The 26,027-nt window shown below is 45.5% G+C and overlaps 1 protein-coding gene across 1 annotated transcript in view; it reads left to right on the top strand.

The window, feature by feature from the left end:
• slco3a1a (solute carrier organic anion transporter family member 3A1a) overlaps positions 1 to 26,027 on the top strand; it is a 147,816-nt gene that overhangs the window by 18,584 nt on the left and 103,205 nt on the right. The window contains exon 3 of the mRNA XM_067971151.1: positions 4,779 to 5,244. Within this exon, the coding sequence (XP_067827252.1) occupies positions 4,779 to 5,244 (466 nt within the window). The remainder of the gene's footprint in view (positions 1 to 4,778; positions 5,245 to 26,027) is intronic.

Genomic DNA, 26,027 nt, shown 5'->3' on the forward strand with positions numbered 1-26,027 from the left:
CTCGATTTTCGCGTCGGGTTTCCGGCGGGTTTCCAGCGGGGGGGCCCCGAAAATCCCGATATCCGGTCACGTGACCGGATCGCGACGAAATCCCGGCCACTTCCGGGTACCGCGCTGACGTGCGGGGCTGCGCGCGCAAGCCCCGCTGGTGGGAATCCCGCAGGCAATTAAAGCCAGCGGGGTTCCACTTGAGAGTACTTACCTTGCTTGTTGAGGTCAGTTAATGAGCTGAAGCAGCTGTCAAAAGAGGAAGTGTGGGATTTTAGGTTCAAGGCAGTGAGTTTCACACACTGGGGGAAACAGTCTCTCTCCAACCAGGCGTGTTGCAGCCAGCAGCCTGTGGCAGCTGCCAAGGTGCACTCCACGGGGGAGAGCCCTCACCCACGCAGGAGGCCACCGCATCACATAGGGCAACCCCTGCCCCCCACCACCCCCCGCCAAGCCAGAGGACAGACCGACACGAAACCGCAGCCCCAGTCCGAGGAACCACCCACCTACCCTGCACAACCCCTCAGACCAACACCTGCCAGATGGGTGGTGCGTGGACACCCTCGGAGGACGAACAGCATGACCAGCCCCAGCAGCCTCGCAGTCCACGCCGTCCGCCGCAGAGACGTGGAGCCCCCCAACACGGTGTTGTTGCACGCCCACCTGCACAGCAGGAGGGAGGGCTACCGCAGAGAGAGACGCATCGCAGAGGGCACTACCCTCGCCACAGGGTCCACAGACCGAGGCACAGCTCCCCGGACCTCTCCGAGCAGCAGTGCACACGGAGGCGCAGATTCGCTCGACATGTAGTCGTGGAGATCTGCAGGCTCTTTCATGCCGAGCTGCTCCTGGCTGGCCCCAGCACCAACTGCTTACCTGTCGCTGTCAAAGTCACCACTGCCCTCCACAACTTCTCCTCCGCATCCTTCCAGGGTGCAGCCGGCTACACCGCCGATGTCTCTCAGTCGGTGGCGCGGAAGAGCCCTGCAAATACACCTGCACCTACTCTGCAGTAACACGATGGGTGGCATCAGTGGTGGGTCCTCATAGTGATACCCAGGAGCGGGCATTATTGGACACAACGGACAGGATTCGCGGAGACATGGCAGTGGTGGTGTCAATATAATGTGTGCTGTTTGTTGCTCTGAAATTCAAAAGAGGTAACACCCATGGCAAACCCTCAGACACCCTTGTGCACTCCCTTCATGCTCACGACACGTTTGCCTTACGCTGCCTACCGCACATATGTGATGCATGCCCTGTGGCTGCAGGACAGGTGGTGGCAGGTTGAGTGAGGCTGGCCGTGAGGGAGATGCACGAGAGGGTGAGTATGGGATGGAGCAATGAGATTGTATGAGGATTGGGTTGCGTGTTAGTGGCAGGATGAGTACTGGCGAGGTGAGTAGGTGGAGGTAAGATGAGGATGGGGTTTGAGTGGGTATGAAGGGTGATGTGACACAGTAGTGTTGGCGGTGCCGAAGGAGATGTGGGGTGGGGGCAGTGTTGTGGCAGACGGAGTGTAGGGGAAAGACTTCGTGTTCTCACTGTGGCTGACCTACTGCGGTCATTGCAGCGCCTCCTGCACTGTATGCAGGTGGGCGATATGTTGGTGGCGCAGGTGACCCCCTCTGCCACCTCGAGCCAGGCCTTCTTGGTGGCAGAGGCAGGCCGCTTCCTCCCGCCCGCCGGGGGGAAGATCTGTGTCCTCCCCCCCCTCCTCACCCCATCTGATGATACCTGGGGTGAGGCATCATTAAACTGGGAGCAGCCTTCCCCCTGGGCTGCTCCATGCTGCAATTTGTTCCTTTGGTTGCAGCATCTGTCAGTGGAGGACTGCCCGTTTAACTAGAGAACCTCCAGCTGACAGATCGTACTGCGCATGCGCAACCCGACCGACGCGCAGGCCAGTGCCGCGGACCCCCGAGGATCAGGTAATTGATGCCTATTAGTGGGTTGCCTGCTACGATCGCGCGGGCAACCCACTAATTTCACCGAGCGTGTTGACCACGCTCCCGAAACCCAACCCGCCGGAAACCCGCAGGCCTGGCAAAATCGAGCCCCCAGTGTCAGTATCAGGCATTCCCAGGCTGGGTATCGCAATCCCAGATCAAAAGCAAAATACTGCGGATGCTGGAAATCTGAAATAAAAAAAGAAAATGCTGGAAATACTCAGCAAGTCAGGCAACATCTGTGGCGAAAGAAACAGAGTTAACGTTTCAGGTCGACGGCCTTTGGTTAGAACTGAAAGTAGTTAAAGATTTATCAGTTTTTAAATGGTAATGGTTCTGCTGTTGCCATTTTAAGCTCCTTGAGACCCATCTTCTGTTTTTTTTTAACTTGTCCCATTACCACCCTCCTTGCTTTGCACCATCATCCCATCTGTCATTTAATTAATCCTGCCCTCCACCCTATCATAGACCTTCCCATTTGTTCTTTCCTCCCCTCCCCTTCACCCCCCCCCCACCTTTCCCTAGCTCTGTACTTGCTTAAAAACTGTTAAAACTGCCTCAGTAAAAAGAAAAACCCCTCAAGTGGATGTAAAAGATCCCATTGCATGATGAGAAGAACAGCTGAGGTGTTGTCCCAGTCAATATTCCTCCCTCAACCAACACCACCAAAATAGACAAGCTGCTGTTTGTGGGACCTTGCTGTATGCAATACTTCAAAAAGTATTCCATTGACTGTAAAGTGCTTTGGGATGTCCTGAGGCTGTGACAGGTGCTATATAAATGCAAGTCTTTCTTTTTAACTGTTGTGTAAGCAAATGTGGTAGCCAATTTGCACATGGTAAGATGTCACAAACAGCAATGAGATGAATGACCAGTTAATCTAATTTTAGTAGCGCATGTTGAGGGATTAATGTTGGCCAGGACACAAGGAGACCTCTTCTATTCTTTGAATGGTGCCTTGGGATCTTTCATATCCATCTAAACCACAAAAGCCAGCAGACAGAGCATTGCTTTAATGTCTAATCTGAAGAGTGGCACTTCCAACAATGCAGCACACCTTCAGTAGTGCTCTGAAGTATCACCCTGAACTGGGAATGAAATCACAGCCTTCTGATTCAGAGGGAGAGTGCTACCAGCTGAGCCTAGCTGATACTGTTGAGGAGACAATTTAGTGCTGAATCAAGGGTTGTCTTTCACATGTAAACTAGGAACGAGATTCAGATTCCCAAACTCATTTCAGAATATATCATTGAGGGATGAATATTGGTCAAGACACAGGAAGAACTCACTTCTTATCTTCAGATAGTGTCACGGGATCTTTTAATGTAAACCTAAACCACAGGAACAGGTAGACTGTGCATCGGTTCAGTGCCTCAGCTGAAGGATCGCATCTCCAACAATGCAGCGCTTCCTCAGTACAGCACTGGAGTATCAGCCTAGTTCTGGAATGGGACTTGAAACCACAGCCAGCAAACAGAGTGGACTTTCATCCCATCAGTCGAGGCTGAATTTCAAGCCACTGTGGTGAAAGTTCAGTAACCAGTGTAGCATTTCTCTAACCCCAACACCAGATTTCCTGCCACTTCTAAGAGTAAGGACACCGATTTGGTGCCAGTTAGTGCTGAATTAAACATAGAAACATAGAAAATAGGAGCAGGAGTAGGCCATTCGGCCCTTCGAGCCTGCTCCACCATTCAATATGATCATGGCTGATCCTCCATCTCAATACCATATTCCTGCTCTCTTCCCATATCCCTTGATGCCTTTTGTGTCTAGAAATCTATCTAGCTCCTTCTTAAATATATTCAGTGACTTGGCCTCCACAGCCTTCTGTGGTAGAGAATTCCACAAGTTCACCACCCTGAGTGAAGAAATTTCTCCTCATCTCAGGCCTAAATGTCCTACCCCTTATCCTGAGACTGTGACCCCTCGTTCTGGACCTCCCAGCCAGGGGAAACATCCTCCCTGCATCCAGTCTTTTTAGCCCTGTCAGAATTTTATATGTTTCAATGAGATCCTCTCTCATTCTTCTAAACTTGAGTGAATACAGGCTGAGTCGACCCAATCTCTCCTCATACGTCAGTCCTGCCATCTCAGGAATCAGTCTGGTGAACCTTCGCTGCTCTCCCTCTATGGCAAGTATATCCTTTCTTAGGTAAGGAGACCAAAACTGCACACAATACTCCAGATGTGGTCTCACCAAGGCCCTGTATAACTGCAGTAAGACATCTTTGCTCCTGTACTCAAATCCTCTTGCAATGAAGCCAACATACCATTTGCCTTCCTAATTGCTTGCTGCACCTGCATGTTTGCATTCGGTGAATGGTGTACAAAGATACCCAGGTCCCTTTGTACATCAACATTTCCCAATCTATCCCCATTTAAATAATACTCTGCCTTTCTGTTTTTCCTTCCGAAGTGGATAACTTCACATTTATCCACATTATACTGCATCGGCCATGTATTTGCCCACTCACTCAACTTGTCTAAATCGCCTTGAAGCCTCTTTGCATCCTTCACACAACTCACGATCCCACCTAGTTTTGTGAATTAGTGAAGGTTTTTCTGCTATGGGCTAATGACCATGAGAAACTGGATTGAGACTGTCCAAACTCATTTTACCCTCTTATATCCATTCATCATTATTATATAGAGCTCTACAGAGGATAACATGGAACCTTCTCCTAGGGGTCAGCTGAGGGACACTTCATCCTTGCTCTCTCCAATACTGGCTATGCTGCCTTATAGAGTTTGTCTATGTTGAATGACTGTTTAGTGCCTTGCTGTTGAATGCTTTGTGTAACACCTGTATAACTCTGGACTTTTTTGTTCCTTGTCCAGGTCAGCGTGCTAACAACTCTGGAGAAGAGGTTTAACCTGCAGAGTGCTGATGTCGGTGTCATAGCCAGCAGCTTTGAGATCGGAAATTTGGCCCTGATTTTATTTGTGAGCTACTTTGGGGCAAAAGGGCACAGGCCACGCCTGATAGGATGCGGGGGCATCGTGATGGCCTTGGGGGCTTTGCTGTCTGCCCTGCCGGAGTTCCTCACCCACCAGTACGAGTATGAGTCTGGGGAGATCCCCTGGGGACTGGAAGGCAGGGACCTGTGCATTGGGAATGTATCAGCGAGCAGCCAAGGACCAGAGGCAAAAATAATCTGCGGGAACAGGACTTCTACCAACATGATGTACCTACTGCTGATTGGAGCTCAAGTCCTCCTGGGTATTGGTGCTACTCCAGTCCAACCACTTGGCGTGTCCTATATAGATGATCACGTTCAAAGGAAGGATTCCTCCCTGTATATAGGTAAGATTTAAATGATGTTATAGCTGCCTTATATAGTGACTGTTGTAATGATCATGAGGCCAGTGATCAGTTTCAATTGCCGTCTCTCATTTTGCTAGTTCGAAGTTTGACACCTCCTAACTGGGATATAATGAAGTAAATCAAGCCCCTTGACTGTAATATGAGTCCATTGTCATTACAGAACATCCTTATTAATCACACCCTCTTTAGCCAGTGAGTAAGAGTGAGTTTGAGTCATACAAGAGATTAAAAATGGTTTTTTTACTTTGACACCAGTCAGTAGGACCCATCGCAGTCTTCCATTCCTGTACATTTTCGTGGGTTTCAAAGCTCTTTCCAAATCCAGCTTGAATTACATAGAATTACACAGAATTTACAGCACAGAAACAGGCCATTCAGCCCAACTGGTCCGTGCCAGTGTTTTTGCTCTACACAAGCCTCTTCCCACCACATCTCATCTAACAATATCAGCTTATCCTTCAATTCCTTTCTCCCTCATGTGTTTATCTAGCTTCCCCTTAAATGCATCTATGCTATTCGCCTCAATACTTCTTGTGGAAGTGAGTTCCACATTCTAACCACTCTCTGGGTAAAGAAGTTTCTCCTGAATTCCCTATTGGATTTATTGGAGACTATCTTATATTTATAGCCCCTAGTTTTGGACTCCCCCACAGGTGGAAACATTTTTTCTACATCTACCCTATCAAACCCTCCCATAATCTCGAAGACCTCTATCAGGTCACCCCTCAGTCTTCTCTTTTCTAGAGAAAAGAGCCCGATATTAATATTATTCAAGGTTTATTTTTAATTTCAAGGAAGTGAATTTGACAGGTGCTGCAACAGATAACAAATTAAAGTACGTATAAAACAAATTACATTGCTGGAGAAATCCAGATTTGGATTTGGAGCTCCTAGACATGATCAAAGCTTACCGGTCACCGTGGTAAAGACCTTTATAAACGTAGACACCAACTGGTAATGTAGGTAAAATGACTGATTCCACACTCCTAATGAGGAGCTGTGCTATATAAGGGATAGGACTACATCAATGGAGGGCCCATTAGCCAGCCTACGCTCCCTTGGAGTGAGGCTCCCCACTGGGAATGCAGGACCAGTGAATATATCCACAAATGTAAGGTTGCATTTTGCTACGGTATTTCTTAGTTTGAAAGGTACATTGAAATGATGTCGTGGTCTGGAGAATGTGAGAACAAGACACGGTGACAGCATTGCATAAGGGAAGATATCATCACATCACAAAAATGACTTGTGTGGCAACATTGCAATCAAAATGGCAGTGTTTCCTGAAATGGTGGCAATTCCCCTTTAAATCAATTTTATTTAAAAAGTTACTCGATGGTCATTGCACCAGTGAGTTGCAAAATATGTGGGAGGTTTGAGTTTCCTCAAGAGGTTCTCCCATTTGTCTGCTGTGACTTCGGCAGAAGAGCTGGAAAAATGCCATAAATGCTTTTCATGTTCTTTATCTGGGGTTTCTGTGGTTTTTCTGCCAATGTTATGGCAGATCAGCAGGAGAATCCTATGGAAATTCACCCCCTATGTCACTGAAGGAATGTTTGCCGGGTTAAATTACCCACTGGATAAACTCATGAACCATCTGGAGAGCTCTTTCCATCGTTTTATATTTCTCTTTCCTCCCCCTATCTTTTCTTGATTTTTCCAATTTCTCATAATTCTTCATTCCTGGTCATTAACAGGAGGAGACTTTTGACCTTCTGCCTGACCTCTCAGATTCGCCAGATTAATTGAAGTTGCCGTAGGTGCTGATAGGTAAAAATAAGGCTTCGGTTAAGGCCTACATTCAAAATTGATTTTAAAACACTGTGGTCGAGGAGCCGGCTGACTCTCACATTACCTTTGCCTTTCCTCTTACACAATATTCAAGCAGTTGAGGGATATTTGGTGTGAAGGTGGGTAGGTGAGGTTGAGATCAAAAATAGATGGCCTTATTGGGACTAATGGACTTTTCCCGCACCTAAAAACTCTTGTGTTCTATAACGTGCAATTGTGCACGCCTGACATTTATGCATCAGGTGGCAACTAAGTCAGTTATCTTTCTGTCAACTGAATCCATTCTGGCATAAACAGTCATTTTGAGTGTTTTCACATTTTGTTGTGTGTTTACCTGAAGTGTGCAAAACATCTAAGTTTATCTGTACATCTCCACCTCCAGCCAAAGAAAACTTCAGAGTATGTGGTAGATTTTGGTCTAGGCCTGAACCAAGAGGCCCGGGGATCTCCAGGAACTTGTCCTCGGGCCTCAACGGCACACTCGAGACGAGCCGCCTGCACCAGTAACGCCTCCACGGGCAGCTCGTCCTACGAGAAGAATGAATTTTGGTCTGCCTGCCTCACTCGCCAGCAACGGCTGTCGGGAGGGGTCCCAAGGCCGATGATGTCAGGGGACAGGCACCAAGCACCTAATTAACATATTTAAGGACCTGTTTTAAATGACCGCCTAGGACGTCTAAAAAAATCACCCCGTGAATTTAGCAGTGGGATCAATGCTTGCACAGATTGAGTGCTGGCGCACCGTTGATAAATTGCTCTGCTTTGCATTGTTTTACGCCCAAAAAACGGGCACAGTGCGCACTGTTATGATGTGTATTTTTGTAACAATGTCGACAAAGGCTGCAGTCCTGTCCCTATATGCCAAGGGTAAGTTCTTGGACATGCTGTCAAACACTTGGAGACGTTGACTTATGTTGGGATAGGGTTCAGCAGCCCTATGATACCATTCCTAATGCACGAAGTTAGACATTGAAGACTTGCCTCAATGCCTTATGGCTTGTGTAACTGTTTGGGGGCATGATGATTGAGTCTGATCCTGTCCTCGTCCAACATGCACACTGTCTAGCTGGCGGTCACTTGAGAGCAATCAGGAGTAGGAATCCTGCCTGATTTTTGTTTTTCTTCATTTCCAGCCCAAGGTTTTTAGGCCCACTGTAATGTCCCCTATTGCCATTCCAGTTGACTTCAGCTAACTCAACCCAGGCCAAAGATTGTATCTTGGACCATCCTGATCTATCTGGCTCAGTACCATATTAAGCAGTGCACTGACCCACTGAGCCAACCCAGTTCACTCATGAACACCCTCAAGTGGCTGGCACAAAAATGATATTACCAGACACCCTTGGAGCAGTTCATCTGACTGTTTTTAGTGGACAGCTGAGGCATGATGTAGGCAAAGATGTCAGAAAATAAAATGCAAGTACATTGAGTGAGAACAGTTACCAGCAGGACAAACCATGTGGCCTCCTTCCATGCTAAAATTTCTATGATTCCCTAAATTCACATTAATGGACGTTATAAATTATGTCAGGAAATCACACGAGTTAGTTGGTGACCAAAAGTAGTTTTGCCTTAGCACATTGATTAGGCAGCAGTCCGCGATCTTAATTAACACGTTTACTTGCTATTGGCACTTGAGGTCATGAACTTTGATGGAACAAGCACTTGGGCTGGTTCAAGTTCTGTTAAAGAGAGATTACTGTATTGATGACACATGTAGTTATTGGGTTCGATTTGATGAGTTTGGAGTCCGCTAACTGAAACTGGTTGCAAAGTGTATTCGTCTGATAAGAGACATGGTTTATCCAGATCAAAGCAATTTTCCCAAGGCAGTTGCATCAAAGTGTGATTTAAGATTAAAGCTGATTAAACCCATAAAAACAAGCAAAATACTGCAGATGCCGGAAATCTGAAATAAAAACAAAAATGCTGAAAACACACAGTAGCTCAGGCAGCATTTGTGAAGAGGGAAACAGTGTTAACATTTTGAAACGTTGACTCTGCTTCTCTCTCCACAGATGCTGCCTGACCTGCTGAGTGTTTCCAGCATTTTTTGATTAAACCCATAATTAGCCGTCAAAAGGTGAATTCCGAATTTAGAATGAAACCTGGCATCGATGATGCTGCTGTTCTGCTGTGACACACCGAACAGCTGTCCACGTTTGGTGCAGGGAGGACATCTTCTGTCTATACAGACGGGCGGCATCGGTACAGAGCCTGCTTTTAGATGCCTGTGTCACATAGAGCTGAACAAAGTTTCATGAGAGGAGGCCCTGAGGATTCGGCTAATGATGCACGTCAATTCCATTTAGCCTCAAACTTTGTGAAGATGTTTGTCATTTAAAGCATTTTAAGCGTATCTTCCAGAATCAACTTGCTAATTAAAGCCGCAGCTTCCTGGTCACGAGCGTTCTGTTTTATTAACCCCAGGAATTGCTCATGGCTGATTTGACAAGGATTCAGGGGAAAAAAATTAAAACTGAAAATCAAAAGCGACTAATTACAAGTAATGCATCGTTTGGTCAGTCCTAGTGAACTGGATATGGAGGAAGAAAAAGATAAAACCTGATTAGGCTGGATCAGGACAAGGATAATAAACAGAATGCAAAATTCACAAAATATTTATACAGGTCGCTCTTGAGAATTCAACACAATTTTTCACACTTAAAAATAATGAATTATCCAATAATTTGAATTAAGCAACATAAATAATATAAGAATGTAGGAATTTAGTGCTAAAAATTTAGTTCCACATCAGTGCAGGTCAGAGGGAGTGCTGCATTGTTGGAGGTGCCATCTTTCAGATGAGATATTAAACCAAGACCCTGTCCGTTTGTTCAGATGAGTGTAAAAGATCCTATGGAGCTATTTTGAAGAAGGGCAGGGGAGTTCTACAAATGTCCTGGCCCATTATTTATCCCTCAAGCAACATCATCAAAACAGATTAACAGGTCATTTATCTAATTGCTGTTTGTGGGAGCTTGCTGTGTGCAATTTGGCTGCTGTGTTTGCCTGCAAAACAACAATGGCTACATTTCAAAAATAATTAATTGACTATGAAGTGCTTTAGGATATCCTGAGTATATGAAAGGTGCTACATAAATTTAAATTGTTTATTTGTTTAAAAAATTTTTATTTATCAGATCATGTGAAAATAAGCAACGTTGACTTCGGAATGGTCAACTTTATGTCGGTATTTTGGTGGATCGTCCACTAAATCGATCTGCTCATGATTTTTAAAAGATGTATGTCTGTGCAGATCTGATTTCCAGTTGGGAAAAGAAAAGGGACAGGAAATGTCAGAGGCAGAGGAGAATTTGATCAAAGTAACTGGGCTATAAATTAGGCCACGTAGCGCCCATTTTGTAGGTGCTATGCGGCCTCCTAAGGACCGCACATTTTTTTTATTCATTCATGGGATGTGGGCATCGCTGGCGAGGCCGGCATTTATTGCCCATCCCTAATTGCCCTTGAGAAGGTGGTGGTGAGCCGCCTTCTTGAACCGCTGCAGTCCGTGTGGTGATGGTTCTCCCACAGTGCTGTCAGGAAGGGAGTTCCAGGATTTTGACCCAGCGATGATGAAGGAACGGCGATAAATTTCCAAGTCAGGATGGTGTGTGACTTGGAGGGGAACATGCAGGTGGTGTTGTTCCCATGTGCCTGCTGCCCTTGTCCTTTTAGGTGGTAGAGGTCGCGGGTTTGGGAGGTGCTGTCGAAGAAGCCTTGGCGAGTTGCTGCAGTGCATCCTGTGTATGGTGCACACTGCAGCCACAGTACGCCGGTGGCGAAGGGAGTGAATGTTTAGGGTGGTGGATGGGGTGCCAATCAAGCAGGCTGCTTTGTCCTGGATGGTGTCGAGCTTCTTGAGTGTTGTTGGAGCTGCACTCATCCAGGCAAGTGGAGAGTATTCCATCACACTCCTGACTTGTGCCTTGTAGATGGTGGAAAGGCTTTGAGGAGTCAGGAGGTGAGTCACTCGCTGCAGAATACCCAGCCTCTGACCTACTCTTGTAGCCAAAGTATTTATGTGGCTGGTCGAGTTAAGTTTCTGGTCAATGGTGACCCCCAGGATGTTGATTGTGGGGGATTCGGTGATGGTAATGCCGTTGAATGTCAAGGGGAGGTGGTTAGACACTCTCTTGTTGGAGATGGTCATTGCCTGGCACTTGTCTGGCGCGAATGTTACTTGCCACTTATGAGCCCAAGCCTGGATGTTGTCCAGGTCTTGCTGCATGCGGGCATGAACTGCTTCATTATCTGAGGGGTTGCGAATGGAACTGAACACAGTGCAATCATCAGCGAACATCCCCATTTCTGACCTTAAGATGGAGGGAAGGTCATTGATGAAGCAGCTGAAGATGATTTGGCCTAGGACACTGCCCTGAGGAACCCCTGCAGCAATGTCCTGGGGCTGAGATGATTGGCCTCCAACAACCACTACCATCTTCCTTTGTGCTAGGTATGACTCCAGCCACTGGAGAGTTTTCCCCCTGATTCCCATTGACTTCAATTTTACTAGGGCTCCTTGGTGCCACACTCGGTCAAATGCTGCCTTGATGTCAAGGGCAGTCACTCTCACCTCACCTCTGGAATTCAGCTCTTTTGTCCATGTTTGGACCAAGGCTGTAATAAGGTCTGGAATCAAGTGGTCCTGGTGGAACCCAAACTGAGCATCGGTGAGCAGGTTATTAGTGAGTAAGTGCCACCTGATAGCACTGTCGACGACACCTTCCATCACTTTGCTGATGATTGAGAGTAGACTGATGGGGCAGTAATTGGCTGGATTGGATTTGTCCTGCTTTTTGTGGACAGGACATACCTGGGCAATTTTCCACATTGTCGGGTAGATGCCAGTGTTGTAGCTGCACTGGAACAGTTTGGCTAGAGGAACGGCTAGTTCTGAAGCACGAGTCTTCAGCACTACAGCCGGGATGTTGTCGGGGCCCATAGCCTTTGCTGTATCCAGTGCGCTCAGCCGTTTCTTGATATCATGTGGATTGAATTGAATTGGCTGAAGACTGGCTTCTGTGCTGGTGGGGATATCGGGAGGAGGCTGAGATGGATCACCCACTCGGCACTTCTGGCTGAAGATGGTTGCAAACACTTCAGCCTTGGCATCCGGAATGGCGGCCGGAATGCGTGGCCATGCTTCCAGCATGACGTGCGCCGGACGCTAACTTGGTAAAGGCGTTTGCGCACACGCAGATAATGAATGCCAGCAACATGTAGCGTAAAGAGAAAATGCTTTAGATCAATGTGCAACGCTGATTTAAAGGGACAGATATGATTTTGGAACTCAACACTCCAGCCAACGCACTGTCTTAACCTCGCACAGCAGAACAGGTTGTAAACAGCATGGAGGAGCCCCCACCAGCGCTATTTAAAGGGATCATGCAGGAGTTACAGGTTAGTTGCTGGATTGTTGCTTCTGGCTGCTGATGCATTTGTACCTGTTCATGGAGGTCTCCCATACTTGAATACTCGGACTAGGGGACATAACCTAAAACTTAGAGCCAGGATTTGCTCAGTGTGGTAGAAGTTTGGAATGCTGTTCTGCAAATGGCAGTTGATGCTAGCTTAAATCTGAGATTGATCGATTTTTGTTAACCAAAGGTATTATGGGATATGGGGCTAAGGTGGGTATATAGAGTTAGGTCACAGATCAACCATGATCTCATTGAATGGCGGAACAGGCTTGAGGGGCTAAATGGCCTACTCCTGTTCTTATCTTCCTATGTTCCTATAATAAAGTTTCAGTACGCTACAGGCAGTGGGCTGGCTCGCTGACCGGCAACAGCAAGGGCACTGGCAGAGTGGAATGCTGGGACAGGAATGCTGTCATCCTGAGAGAGAACAGCAGGTTCGTGTTCCATGGAGCCACTGCCACTTGCTGCCTCCTGTTATGCACCACCTTCTCCTGCAAGAAAGCGGGACCTGTGTTGATGAGTGTTCTGCAAGATGTTTGGGTGATGCGCCTGTCATGGTTGAATAGCTGCCAGTGTGTGTGACCTGTGAGTTGTGGGTGTGCGGCTTGCAACAGTGGTAATGCGTGAAGGTGAGAGGAAGCATCTGATTGGAAGAGTTGAGTACTGATGGAAAGAGTTTGTTGGTAGGTGGGTGATGGGGGATGTAGTGTGTGGAGCAGTGGATGCGGCCAGTGGTGCAGTTGGTAGGAGACGCCACTTGACAGTTGACCTCACTCACCTTGACCACTCGTGTCAAAGCATTGAACTTCTTCCTGCACTGAATCCATGTTTGTGGTGCTATGCGCCTGGCATTGACTTCATCCCCTATGGCCTCCCACTGCTTCTTGAGCGTATGTCTGCAGGGCCTCTTGCCCTTCTGCAAATATAGGATGCCCCTCCTTCTGTCCACCTCTTGCATGAAGGCCTCTAGTGCATCAGCAGAGAACCTTGGTGCACACTCTCCTGCAGGCCTGGTACAAACTCAGATCTGCAGGTTGGTGGGGTCTGGCATGCTGATTGGAGGATGTGGGATTTAGTAGTGCACAATCTTTATTCAATGTTTTAACATAACTCAAGAGTTTGTAAACATGGGAACGGGACCTGCGATGTCTGATCTCTGTTCAGACTCCGTGCGGACCTGTAGCTTATATTTTGCAAATAAGAGGTGCAGGCTGCCTTTCAGGGTGCAGGCTGCCTTTAAGAGTTGCGGGCTGCAATTAAGAGGTGTGAGCCACTCGTGCGCTATCGAGGCTCCCCTGCTGGTGAGCAGCCACTCAACATCGCAGCTAGGCCTGGCTGCTCACAGATGTCAGGCAGCACGAATCTCACATGCTGCCTGCATCTGAACAACTGGGCACGGGTTAATCACACACTGCGCCCCCTGCGCCCGGATTCGGGGATCATCGAATTTAACCCCCACTGTATTTATTTTTGCCATCAGGCGCTGTGAGAAAAGTCAGGGACTTGGGAAACTGATTTGTGAGGTGTTGTGGTAAAGTGTCTCTGAATTAGCGCTCGACATTATATGTGACAGAAATCGTCAGCCACTCCTCTTACACTTCATTGACATTGTGGGTACTGATATCCTGACTCATGTGAGGTTTCCGTGAGTAACCAACTGTGCAATGGAACTTCGATATTAGATTGCGCCTCTAAATTATTTTAAAAAGCGTTTTTCTTTTTGAGACTATGGAATTTTAATTTAGATTAAGGACAGAATGTGGAAAAGGACATCACAGTTCGGTTCTAGGATTCAGCTGTTTATCCTGAACTTCATAGTAAGGTAGGTTGGAGTGAAAGCAGAAAGTACTGCAAATAACGGCAGGCCCATCAGCAGCTGAAAAGACAATAGACGGATTAATATTTCAGGTATAGACATGTCAGGACAGTTCTGAGCAGCTCAGTATATTAACCTGTCTGTTTTCTTTTCAGGTGCTGACTGTGTATTTTCAACATCTGTCTTTATTTCAGATTTTCAGTGTTTGGAGTTCATAGAATCATGGAATGATACAGCACAGAAGGAGGCCGTCGTGCCTGTGCTGACTCTTTGAAGGAGCTATTCAATTAGCCCTTTCCCCAAAGCCCTGCAAATTTCCCCCCTTCAAATATTTATCCAATTCCCTTTTGAAAGTTATTTTTGAATCTGCTTCCACTGCCCTTTCAGGCAGCGCATTCCAGATCATAACAACTCGCTGCGTAAAAAAATGTCTCCTCATCTCGCCTCTGGTTCTTTGGCCAGTTGTTGAGTTGTTAGTTTTTCTCATCTCTAAGGTGGTTGGAATATCTGTAGTAAATGACTTTGTTTTAAATTTCTTTGGTGAATTCGGTGCTCGTCAAAGTGAGGGATCACAGTGCTGGAGAATGGAACACATTTCCCATCACAGGCACCTACTGTCAGCATCAGTCACTCCCAGGTCAGCAATAGAGTAGTTACTTGCAGAGTAAAACTCCCTCTACACTGCTCCAACACTGTGTCCCAATCCCAAACTCAGCAGAGCCCCCTGCTACACCAGTCTGAGATTTTTCAACCCCTTCCCACACCGGCCATCCTGTGCCCTCGATAAGTGAAATTTCAGGTTTAGGAGGTGTTTTAGAGCTATAACTGTGTCAGATTTGCTGTTGTCTTTGCCTCTCCCTGATGCTTTTACAGACTGTGTTGAAGGTGCAGATTGTACATGGAAGGATGAAAGGGTGAAAGAACTTTTGTCATTTTCTATTTCTGAAGAGAAACAGGCAGTAAAAGCTCTATTTTAACTGTCGGAATAAAGGACAATCCTTGTAAAGAGAGGACGTTCTGAATGGTTATTTTTAACTATCTTTTTTCGACAGGGAGCTCTTTGGATAAGAAATAATACTCCCAAGGTGTTGACTAGAGTACAATTCATGTGCGTGTAGTATTGATAAAATATATCTACTAATGCTGAAAATCAGTAGGTCTGATAAGGAGTCTCTCCTGAAACATTAACTCATCTCTCGTTTTCAGATGCTGACCAACCCGCTGTGCATTTGCAGTATTTTCTGTTTCTGTCACAATGTTTATTATAGTCTGTATAACATCTATGGTGTGCAGGCTCTATTCACATGGTTTAGAATCCAAAAGCAAATGAAATTCACATTTATTTTTTATTTGAGGGCTTTGTAATCTTGGAGGGCTTTTGGGAAACCTTTGCATCATGACAGATTTCCCAGTGTAGCAGGAGAATGCAAACTGGTGCTAGTTGTAAATAAAGGGGTAGAACTGAACTGCCAGGAATCCCTAATATCCCATTCCCATCATTGCGCCAACCTAGCTTTCTCAATGATGCTACTGATTGGGAGAGGGAGGGGGGCACAATCAGGATGGTGGGGCGGAGGCAATTCAGATGGGGCCAAGCAGGGGCCAGCACTGGACTTCGGCGCTGCAGTGAAGCCGTAAAGAGGACTCCTGCACCTCCCGGCTCCACGTTAAAGAAAGTAATATTAACAAACTTGCCCTTTTGGTGACGGCACCCAGCGGTCCCTTTAAAGACCGCTGTTTAGGCCGCAAGTAGACTGTGTTTTTCTGAACAAAGCCAGCCCGGCGTAGGCTGCGTTCAGGGCAGCCTAACGTTGCAAAGGGGGCCTCAAACAGGCGTTAAACCCTTTGCACGTGCCAAACGCCTATTTTAGGCGCAGGCACTGGACGCCTCTTTTTATGCTTTTACCAACGTGTAATGAGCTCACACACCCCACCTGATATTGGAGGCATTGGCGCCTGTTTTTGCTCCTGAGAAACGGCCGCGGCGCCATTGAATTTCGAGGCCTGAGTGTCTACAGGCTTTTCAACCGTGGGAGGCATCATGGCTGAGACTGAACCTGTCCTCAGCTGATATAGCAGGGATCGCAGCTTAGCAATTAGGAGTAGGAGCCCTGGCTGATTTTCCCATAGCCCAGGAACACTGAGGCCAATTGTAGTGCCCTTGAATAATTGCTTTCACTGTTCCAAAACAAATAACCCAAGTCATACAGACCATACAGAATCTGTTGCAGTTCACTTGTGGCTGTGCTACACGTGACCTAAAGGTTCCTTCACCCAACATCTTTGTCTCCGTGTGCATGAGTTAGCAGCATAGTATTCAATGGGATTACATAAGACAATTGAATTCATTGCCACACATACTCATTGTACCAGAAAGGAGGCACTGAAGGTAAAAAAAAAATGCACATTTTTCTGGTCTGTGTATTATGAAGTACAAAAATATGACCTTACTTTATCATTTTGTTTCCTGGCCAATCACTATTATACCATTGGCTACAATCGTGAGCCTTCTAATGAACGTATGAAGGGAGCCCTACATCCCTCCGAGATCTCTGCGTTCCTCCAATTCTGGCCCCTTGCGCATCCTCGATTTTCATCGCTCCACCATTGTCGGCCGTGCCTTCAGTCGCCTGGACCTTAAGCTCAGGATTTCCCTCCCTAAATGTCTCCACCTCTCCTCCTTTAAGACGCCCCTTAAAACCTACCTCTTTGACTAAGCTTTTGGTCACCTGTCCTAATATCTCCTTATGTGGCTCGGTGTCAAATTTTGTTTGATAACGCTCCTGTGAAGCACCTTGGGACATTTTACTATGTTAAAGGTGCTTTATGAATGCATGTTGTTGTTGTTGTTGTTGTTGTTGGCCTTGTGATTATGTTAATGACACTAGAAAATCTCGTCCATTCAATAAATCTGCACCAGATCTGCAATATTCAATAAATCTGCACCAGGACCAGTGGTCCTGAAAGCTGCTAGATTGTCGTAAAAACCCAACTGGTTCACTAATGTCATTTAGAGAATGGAACCTGCCACCCCTCCCCAATTCCTGTGACTCCTGTCCCATGCTACATGATGTTGCATCCCAAGAAATTTAAAAAAAATATCCCATCCCTCCCCGAGAGGCAAAAAGCCAGTGGAAAAAAACCTTAGGCCAATGTAGGAAAAAACACTGAAATTACTCTCCAATCCCCAAAGGCAATCAAACAAGTTGACATCACTGGTCCCTGTTATCCTACTTACCTTCTTCAACTCAAGATTTCTTCCATTCATCCAGTTGCCTTTTGAATACTTACAGCAAAATCCACATTCACCACTAGTACTCTATTCCAGAGGCTGAAGAGTCTTTGTGAGGAGAAGTACTTCCTAGCATTTAACCTTACTCTTAGGCTTTTGTAACTTACACTAATGCCCTCTTGACCTCCCCTGCATATCTATCTCAAATAACCTATTCACGGGAACAGAATCGAGTCCCTTCATTATTTTAAACACATCAATCATATCCAAAGTAAAAAGCCCCAGTTATCTAAGGCTGTCCTGATAACTAAGAAAGAAGAAGGAAAGACTTGCATTTATATAGCGCCTTTCATGACCTCGGGATGTCCCAAAGTGCTTTCCATCCAATTAAGTACTTTTAAAGTGTAGTCACTGTTGTAATGTAGGAAACTAAGGTCCTTCAACTAGGTATCAGTCCAGTGGCCCTCCTATGAATCTTATCCAGGACCTCAATATCCACCACCAAGTGAGGGGACCAAAATGGACACAATATTCTAGATGCAGCTGGACCAAGGCCTTGAACACGGACAGGATTGTACCTTAGCTTTATATTTAATTTAGCTATACGTCTCAATATCCTATTTGCTTTTGCAGCAGGCTCACGAAACTGGTCATGGACCTTCAATGATTCATGAACTACAACCCCCAGGTCTTCCCCCACACAGCAGCCTTGAGTGTACAGCCCTGCATGGTGTCTACATGCTTGGAATTTTCCCTGCACAAATGCATCACACTGCACTTGTCTATATTGAAAGACATCTGCCAGACATGGGCCTATTTCCTCATTGTTTCTAGATCCACCTGCAAACCATTTTTTTCATCTAAGGTCCTAACTCCTGTACATATCTTTGTAAACTTGAAGATTGCTTCCTCTGATGCCTCCATCTCGCCAAGTCAGCTACAAGTACAGACATTTAAAACTAAGGTTTTCACCATCTAACCACTATCTCTTGATTTACCTCCTCTTTTCTCCTGTTCTTTTCTTGGCTCTTCATCTAGGTTTTTCAATCATTTAAAAACACACATATAATTTGCTATAATCGTGAGCAGTAGAGGAGCAGGGACAAATGCCTGAGGTGCTTCACTCTCAAAGGCTTTGGATGCAGACAGAAAGATGCCTAATTTGATGCCCTGGCTCCTGTCCATTAAATAGCTGAAAGTCCTCTTTATGGCTGCATCATTTTAGACTGAGTGTGTAGGCTTTCCAAGCAGAATGCTGTGGTCAGCTGGTGAATGATAAAAAAATAAACCATCAAGTAATGAAATGCAACTTTATATCACCCAGTGGACTATTACACAACCTATTTAATTCAACTGTGTTTTGTGGTCATTTAGACAATGACTGCAGCAAAGTAGTGCATTGGCTGGAAACCACAATTGGATTTCCCACAATGATATGGTTTATCCATTTGACCAACCTCAGTGAAGTGGTTAATTCATTTGCTTATTTCTTGTGAATTTTGTGCTAATCAAGGTGAAGGATGTTAGCGCTGGGAAACACTCTCAATTTTGGACAATCAGTATCAGCGTCAAGCACTCCCAAGTCCGATATCGCATGGTTAGAGGCAAAGCTTCGCTTCCTGTACTTTGCTCCAACAATGTAGCACTAACCCAATATTCAGCAGAGTACTGCCTGCCTATTCCACCAATGTGATGTTTTCCAATTCACACCTAGCCATCCTGCGGTCTATCTGTGTGAGATTGCAGATCAGGGACAGTCTTACGTTGTGGGCCTGTGAAAACTCGGAACAGGATTTCGACAGGCCAAACTCATTCCACGTGAGAGCCTTACAACTAGCGGAGAGAGGATAATATTTGCGTGGCAACCTAGAGAAATGTTGATCAAATCTAATTGTCGATTATTACTGATGGCCGTGATGGGGTTAATATCGACTAATGTAGGTGCGACAGTGCAATGAATTGTCAATATGGCATGGTATTATGTAGGTCCACTTTCACGTTTTTACCCAAGTTCTGCATAAGAACATAAGAGCATAAGAAATAGGAGCAGAAATAGGCCTTGTGGCCCTTCGAGCCTGCTCTGTCATTCAGTAGGATCATGGTTGATCTTCTACCTCAACTCCAGTTTCCCGCCCTATCCCCAAATCCATTAATTCCCTCAGTGTTCAAAAATCTGTTGATCTCAGCCTTGAATATACTCAACGACTCAGCATCCACAGCCCTCTGTGATAAAGAATTCCAAAGATTCACAACCCTCTGAATAAAGAAATTTTTCCTCATCTTGATGCCAAATGGCTGACCCCTTATCTTGAGACCATGACCCCAAGTTTTAGACTCTCCAGCCTCACAGCATCTACCCTGTCAAGCCCTCTAAAAATTTTATTATACGTTTTAATGAGATCACCTCTCATTCTTCTAAACTCCAGAGAATATAGGCCCATTCTACTCAATCTCTCCAATGCAATCTTGAGTGATTGAGAGATAGCACCAAGAGGTGACCAAACAGTTGTCCACAGGAAGGGAAGGTGTACTGAAGGTTAAGTCATTTCTGAACTGCTCTTGCACTCCTCCCACCAGTGAGTTACATTGTGACGTAGGGGGAAAACCTGGGCGGAGGACACTGCCTGTCAAACACACACGGTAAATACTGGTAAATAGTCTCAAATGGACCTCAACTGCTGGAATCATTGTCTAAATGATCACAAAACACACTTGAAAGCCACAGTGAAATTCAATTCAATGAGATGCATTTAAAGAGGAAGCTAGATGAGTACATGAGTGAGAAAGGAATAGAAGGATTGAGTTCGATGAAGTAGGGTGTGGAGGAGGCTTGTGTGTAGCATAAACACCGGCATAGACCAGTTGGGCCGAATGGCCTGTTTCTGTGCTGTAAATTCTATGTAATTTTGGATTGGTGCCAACGAGATGAAAATGACGCAAGTGTCTTTTGATTCTTCTCCAGTTTATTAAAAGCTTTGCAAAACATTTTGAAAACATCAACGCTTTAAAATGGTACCTTTCATTTTCCTTCCAGTCGCCTCACATCAAGAACACGACGTAATCAGGCAGTGTCAAGTACTTTTCATCGTGCTCATGAGAAAGGGCTGAATAAATCATAACTCCCATGCTTTGTTCTCAGTTACGAAAGGCTGATTTGACTCCTGACCTTGCACTTCCCTGTGTGTATTGATAGCAAACGTGACCAGTCAGTGCCTTGTGCTCCCTCTCAGCAGTGTGAATGCAACCTCATCTTCTTAACCCTTTCACCATTATTGAATTACCACACCAGGGCAACCAAAGTTAATTGCTTGTTGCTTTTGTGACAGAGGAAAGGGTGGGGGGAGGGGCGGGAGGATGGAGGCATTGTAATCAGTAGTCTCATCTGTCTGCTTATGCATTTAATCACTTGACAAAACCTTGGCAGATCTAAACCAGGCTTGCTCAGGTTCAAGTGCAGGTCAGGACCTTAGTAGAGTTCAGTCAGAGGCTAATGATATTTTGAATGGTGGAATACTATTTTGATAGCATTTCAGAGGTCCAGTCATTTTTATTCCATTTGAGTGGTCTTATGAGCTACGAGTTTGAGGTATTATTCTGTGGCCGACATGTTTCTTTCTTTATACTATGTGTATAAACAAGAAAGAAACACAAGTCTCTCCCTTAAAGGCTCAGCAGGTAACTGCACTGTCCAATCTCTCAGCCAGTGTAGTGGTCGGTCCACTATAATTGGCATCAGTGTTTATGGGCTAGGGTGGAGAAAACAATCCATTAGAGTGATCATTAATATTGTTAATGGTTAGATCCTGTAGTCTGCATTAACCAGAGACTATTGGGTTGTTAACTTGTCTAGCTGTTGGGACGAATGGTTTGGCCCATGATTCTCCTCATCATGTGAAGGAGGGGAAATGGTGCACTGAAGGTAGACTGCATTCTGCCCACAGGGTGAGCCATTCTGGGCCACTCTTGTACACTTCCTAGCTGCTGGTTCGGGAGGAAACGCCAGGGAACAAATCACCCACCTGGCATCTGCGCATGGTCCTTAGATACAGCCACTAGGAAAGAAAGACTTGCATTTATATCGTGTCTTTCCTGACCTCAGGACACCCCAAAGTACGTTACAAATAATGAGGCACTTTTTGAAGTGTAGTCACTGTTGTAATGTAGGGAACGTGGCAGCCAATTTGTGCACAGCAAGCTCCCACAAACAGCAATGTGATAATGACCAGATAATCTGTTTTTAGTCATGTTGGTTGAGGGATAAATATTGACCAGGATACCAGGGAGAACTCCCCTGCTTTTCTTTAAAATAGTGTCATGGGATCTTTTAGGTCCACCAGTTTAACACCACCTCCAACAGCACAGCACTCCCTCAGAGTGTCAACCTACATTTTGTGCTCTAGTCCCTGGAGTGGGACTTGAACCCACGACCTTCTGGCTCAAAGGTGTGATTACTACTAACTGAGCCACAGCCAACACTAATGAGGTGCTATACAGTGGCCCATAGAAGATTCTTCCTCTGATCTTCCCTTTCGCACTCTTAAGAAAGTGTCCGGCATCCTTTCGATGTTTCGTCATAGCAAGGCAACTGAGATTGGGAACTTAACGCAATGGGTGAGGAATATTAAACACCGGCCTATGAAATCTCCACTACAGCAAGTTGGCACCATGCCATGTGTTTCACAAACACAAATATTACTGAATGGAAAGAGGCCCCATTGTACCAAAGAGCAATAAGGTGACCACATCTATCAGAATGTAGGGAAGTATCTGGCTACCTGTTACATTGAGCCCCGGCCTGTCTCAACATTAGTAGAGGTGGATGACTAAAAACACACTGGTGTGAAGTATTACAGGCAGCGATTTGGGGCTTTGTTTCAAGGGCCTGCAACCCTCACTTGGTAGTTTCCGACATTAAACATGGCCCACTGAGAAACTGGCAAAATCAGTCAATTCTGCAACATAAAAAACGTGCTCCCGATCCCAAGATCCAACCCAGATTGCACCCTTCCAACGCAACGCAGGTTGAGAGATAGACTGCAGGCTCTCCATCCTCCCTGCCATCATCCATGTGGCAGCAAGACAAGGGGCAGAGAAACAGAGAGGCGTAAAGAGGGAAACGGGAGAGCTGAGGAGCAAGAAGAGTAGGCCATATTGTAGAGGGCGCCTGCTTCTGACAGCACATGTACATCTTTCTTGTTGTTTCTTGGTGTAATTCCTACGAGGCCTTTCTGATCACGGAGAAATCTTCTCTTGTGGCAAAATCTGATCAAAAAAATCAAGCAGCCAGCTGAAAAATTAACAGCCTTGAAAGTTTCAGGTCGACAGAATCCCCCTCCCCCCAAGCTTTGGTTGCTGTGAGCTGTTATCTGAAGTTTGCTCATGTAGGTAATTTATTTGCTTGGGAAAAACACACAGAGCAGTATTTATACATTTTCTTCCCTCTAGGTCCCTACTGCCGCCTGTTATCATCAGCTTTCCAGCTTTTCTCTATCAGCCAGGCACAGTCTTGGCCTGAGAATCCCCATGGTGAAAGCCAATGCTGCCCGGGCTTGTGTGACATGCATGAGGAGTGTGTGTTGGGTGGGATTGGCCCGCAAAACGTCCTTGGCTGAAAGGACACGGTCACTGACTGCTCTTAGTCCCCACCGGCGCCACAGGGGAGCTCGGTGCTTTGGTAAATGGCAGCAGTGCTGGTCAAAAGCTTGCAATCTCTCTCTCTCTCTCTCTCGGTGCCATCCCAGATGGAACCCTGCCAACATCTACATACCTATCACAGCAAAGCCTGCAGTCTATTGCATCTGTAAGGCTGTTGCGCACACTCTTCGCCTTAAAGATTTATCTATTTTGAGGAGGAAATATATTCAAATAAAAACCAATAAATTAATAAGAGTTCGACTTAGACAGGGCCTGTGAACTAGTGAATATTTTTCAACTTGTGTAATATGATATAGGGGCAAGTTGTCCAAATAAATTTATTAAGTGAGTTCCCCTCTGAGCCTTATATTTTACACTGAGAGCATTAATCTAAATCCTTGTGTTATTTTCATCCACACTATCGGAATTTGCTTTCTCCCGATGCCTTCTGTTGCTTCACTCCTTCATTGGCCACACTGGAAGATTCTAGATGAGACCCTGCATTAGCTGTATGTATTGGTTTCAACCTGAGAAGCTGGTTGCTGGACGAAGTCACTTGTATAGGGGATCGACCAGAGCTGCAGTCCTTGCTGGCCAGTGACAGTTAATGGCTCTGCCCCATTTCACAAGTAAGACCTTTATGCTGACTGATGTAAGACGGAGATCCCCCTGAGCTTGGGGGTGAGACCTTTGTACCCATTTAACCCATTGATTGCTGGACAGTTTGTTCCAACATGCTGGCAATAACTTTCATATACCTACAGAAAGAGAAAGTGTGGATTGTCTGCTTTTTTTTTACATGTTGCCTTATGAATAGAGTTTGAGGAATCTATATATTGAATATAATTTCTATATTAAAAAGTCCTAAGCTTAACCAGTGTCCTTATTACTTTGATGTGTCAAAAAAGGGGGAAAAAGGAAAAGGAGAGACAATTATTTCATGCTCATTTCTTATGACCACGAACTGGAAATGTACAAGCACCCAACAATCTGCAAACTTCTCCGACCAATAGGAGTTAACCTCTACTTGACCTCAGGATGTGCCTATTTATATCACTTAGACTTTGCAGCCTTAAAGGGGCAGGCCAGGGACATTTTTTTCCTACATTAGAGGCACTATTTAAATCCAGGATGCTGTTGTTGTTAAACAGCTCCACTTTAGCAGGTGAATAAGACACTGTTCGTTACATGGTGTAATGTGCCTGTCATTGTAAACAGTGCACCATTTAACTTACAGTGAGACATGCTCTCTGGAGATCCACTGGTACCCGTTTAACACTCTGATTATTACGTTGAAGACCATTTGATTGAGATGTTAAACCAAGACCCCATTTGGCTGCTCCGGTGGTTCGGGTAAACAGTGAAGATCCCATGGCACTATTCCTGGTGTCTGGGCCAATATTCCTCCCTCAAATTACGCCATCAAAAACAGACTAATTGGCCATTCAACTCATTGCTGTTTGTAGGAAATTGCCTAATACAAAATGGCTGTCTACATAATAACAGTCAATGCACTTTAAAGTAGTTACTGTGATTAGTTAATTAGTAGTTAACACTTTAAAGTAGTTACTGTAATTAGTTAATTAGTAGTTAACACTTTAAAGTAGTTACTGTAATTGTATGTGAAGTGTTTTGAAATGTTTCTTAGAGATGTGATAGGCTGCTATTTAAAGCAATTTTTAAATTAAAATACTTGAGAATTTTCATCATGTAGCAAGAACTGCAGAACCGACATCTTCTGTAAGTTTTTTTTCCGAGTCAATTTATTTTTATTTCTGTTGCTCATGGTTGGGCTCTTCTTTTCCTCCAGTTGTTTTTCTTCATTTCCTGAAGGTGCTGAATCTTACTGAGGTACAGTTGCACAGGAAGAGACGAACCCTCGGGCATCTCATCCAAGTGGTTATTCTTCCTGTGTGACCCTTGTTGGTGTGTGTTGGCAGCCTATTCAACCATGGGAAGCATCATGAGCTTAGTTTGATCCTGCCCTCTTTTGATAAGCAGTTTCCAGCAGGAAGTCTCTGGATAGTGAACAGGAGCAAGGACTCTGGCTGTATTTTCTCTTGCCTAACCTTGGGATATTTTGGCCTATTGTAGAGCTTCAGGTGCTGCCCTGAGGTCAGATAACTCAACATAAACCAGGGACCAAACCTGGGATTTTCTTGGCCTGCATGGTTCAGTACCACACTTGGCCAACCGAGCCATCAGGAAGCAGGGTCCTCTCTTTAAATTATTCATATTTTTATCCCATGCTCTTTGTGATTTCCTCCCCAAGTCATGAGCCATCCCAAACAAAGATGGGTGGGCAACATGTTCGCGAGTCTTGGATGATGCCCTCTGAATCTGACAACTAGAAGGGTTGTGAACCAATCTGGAGAAGTAGGGAAGAGGGGTCTGAATCAAGCAAGTCTGCCATACTCCAGGCCACTATTTATAATTGACCATCAAGGCTAGCTCACTCATGGAACCTACAGGGATAGTCCCATCACTGTAGATGGTATTCTTCCACTCAATCCCAGTTTCCAGCTCCAGATAACTCTACAAACAATCCAGTGCCCTAACTGGTAAGATTGGCCTTAACTGAGAAAACAGCAGGAAGTGTACCAGTGCTTTGTACTGGCATGATGCACGGTTTTAACTGGTTAGACTCAAGCAGTACCCCTGGTCAGAGTTGAAGGGCACTTAAATCTAGGCTTCGTCGACCTGTACCCAAGCTCTCTGGTGTGTCCCGTCGGAAGAAAGCCACCATATTGGGTAAGCAAAAGCTTTACAGGTGTAGACTTCTCAGTGGCTAGATTTAGAGACTCTTAAACACAGTGGTGGGCTTCTGGGCATGTTAGATGTCTGGATAACCAAAGAAAACACA

The sequence above is a fragment of the Heptranchias perlo genome, chromosome 34 (genome assembly GCF_035084215.1).
Source record: "Heptranchias perlo isolate sHepPer1 chromosome 34, sHepPer1.hap1, whole genome shotgun sequence".
Classification (NCBI taxonomy): domain Eukaryota; kingdom Metazoa; phylum Chordata; class Chondrichthyes; order Hexanchiformes; family Hexanchidae; genus Heptranchias; species Heptranchias perlo.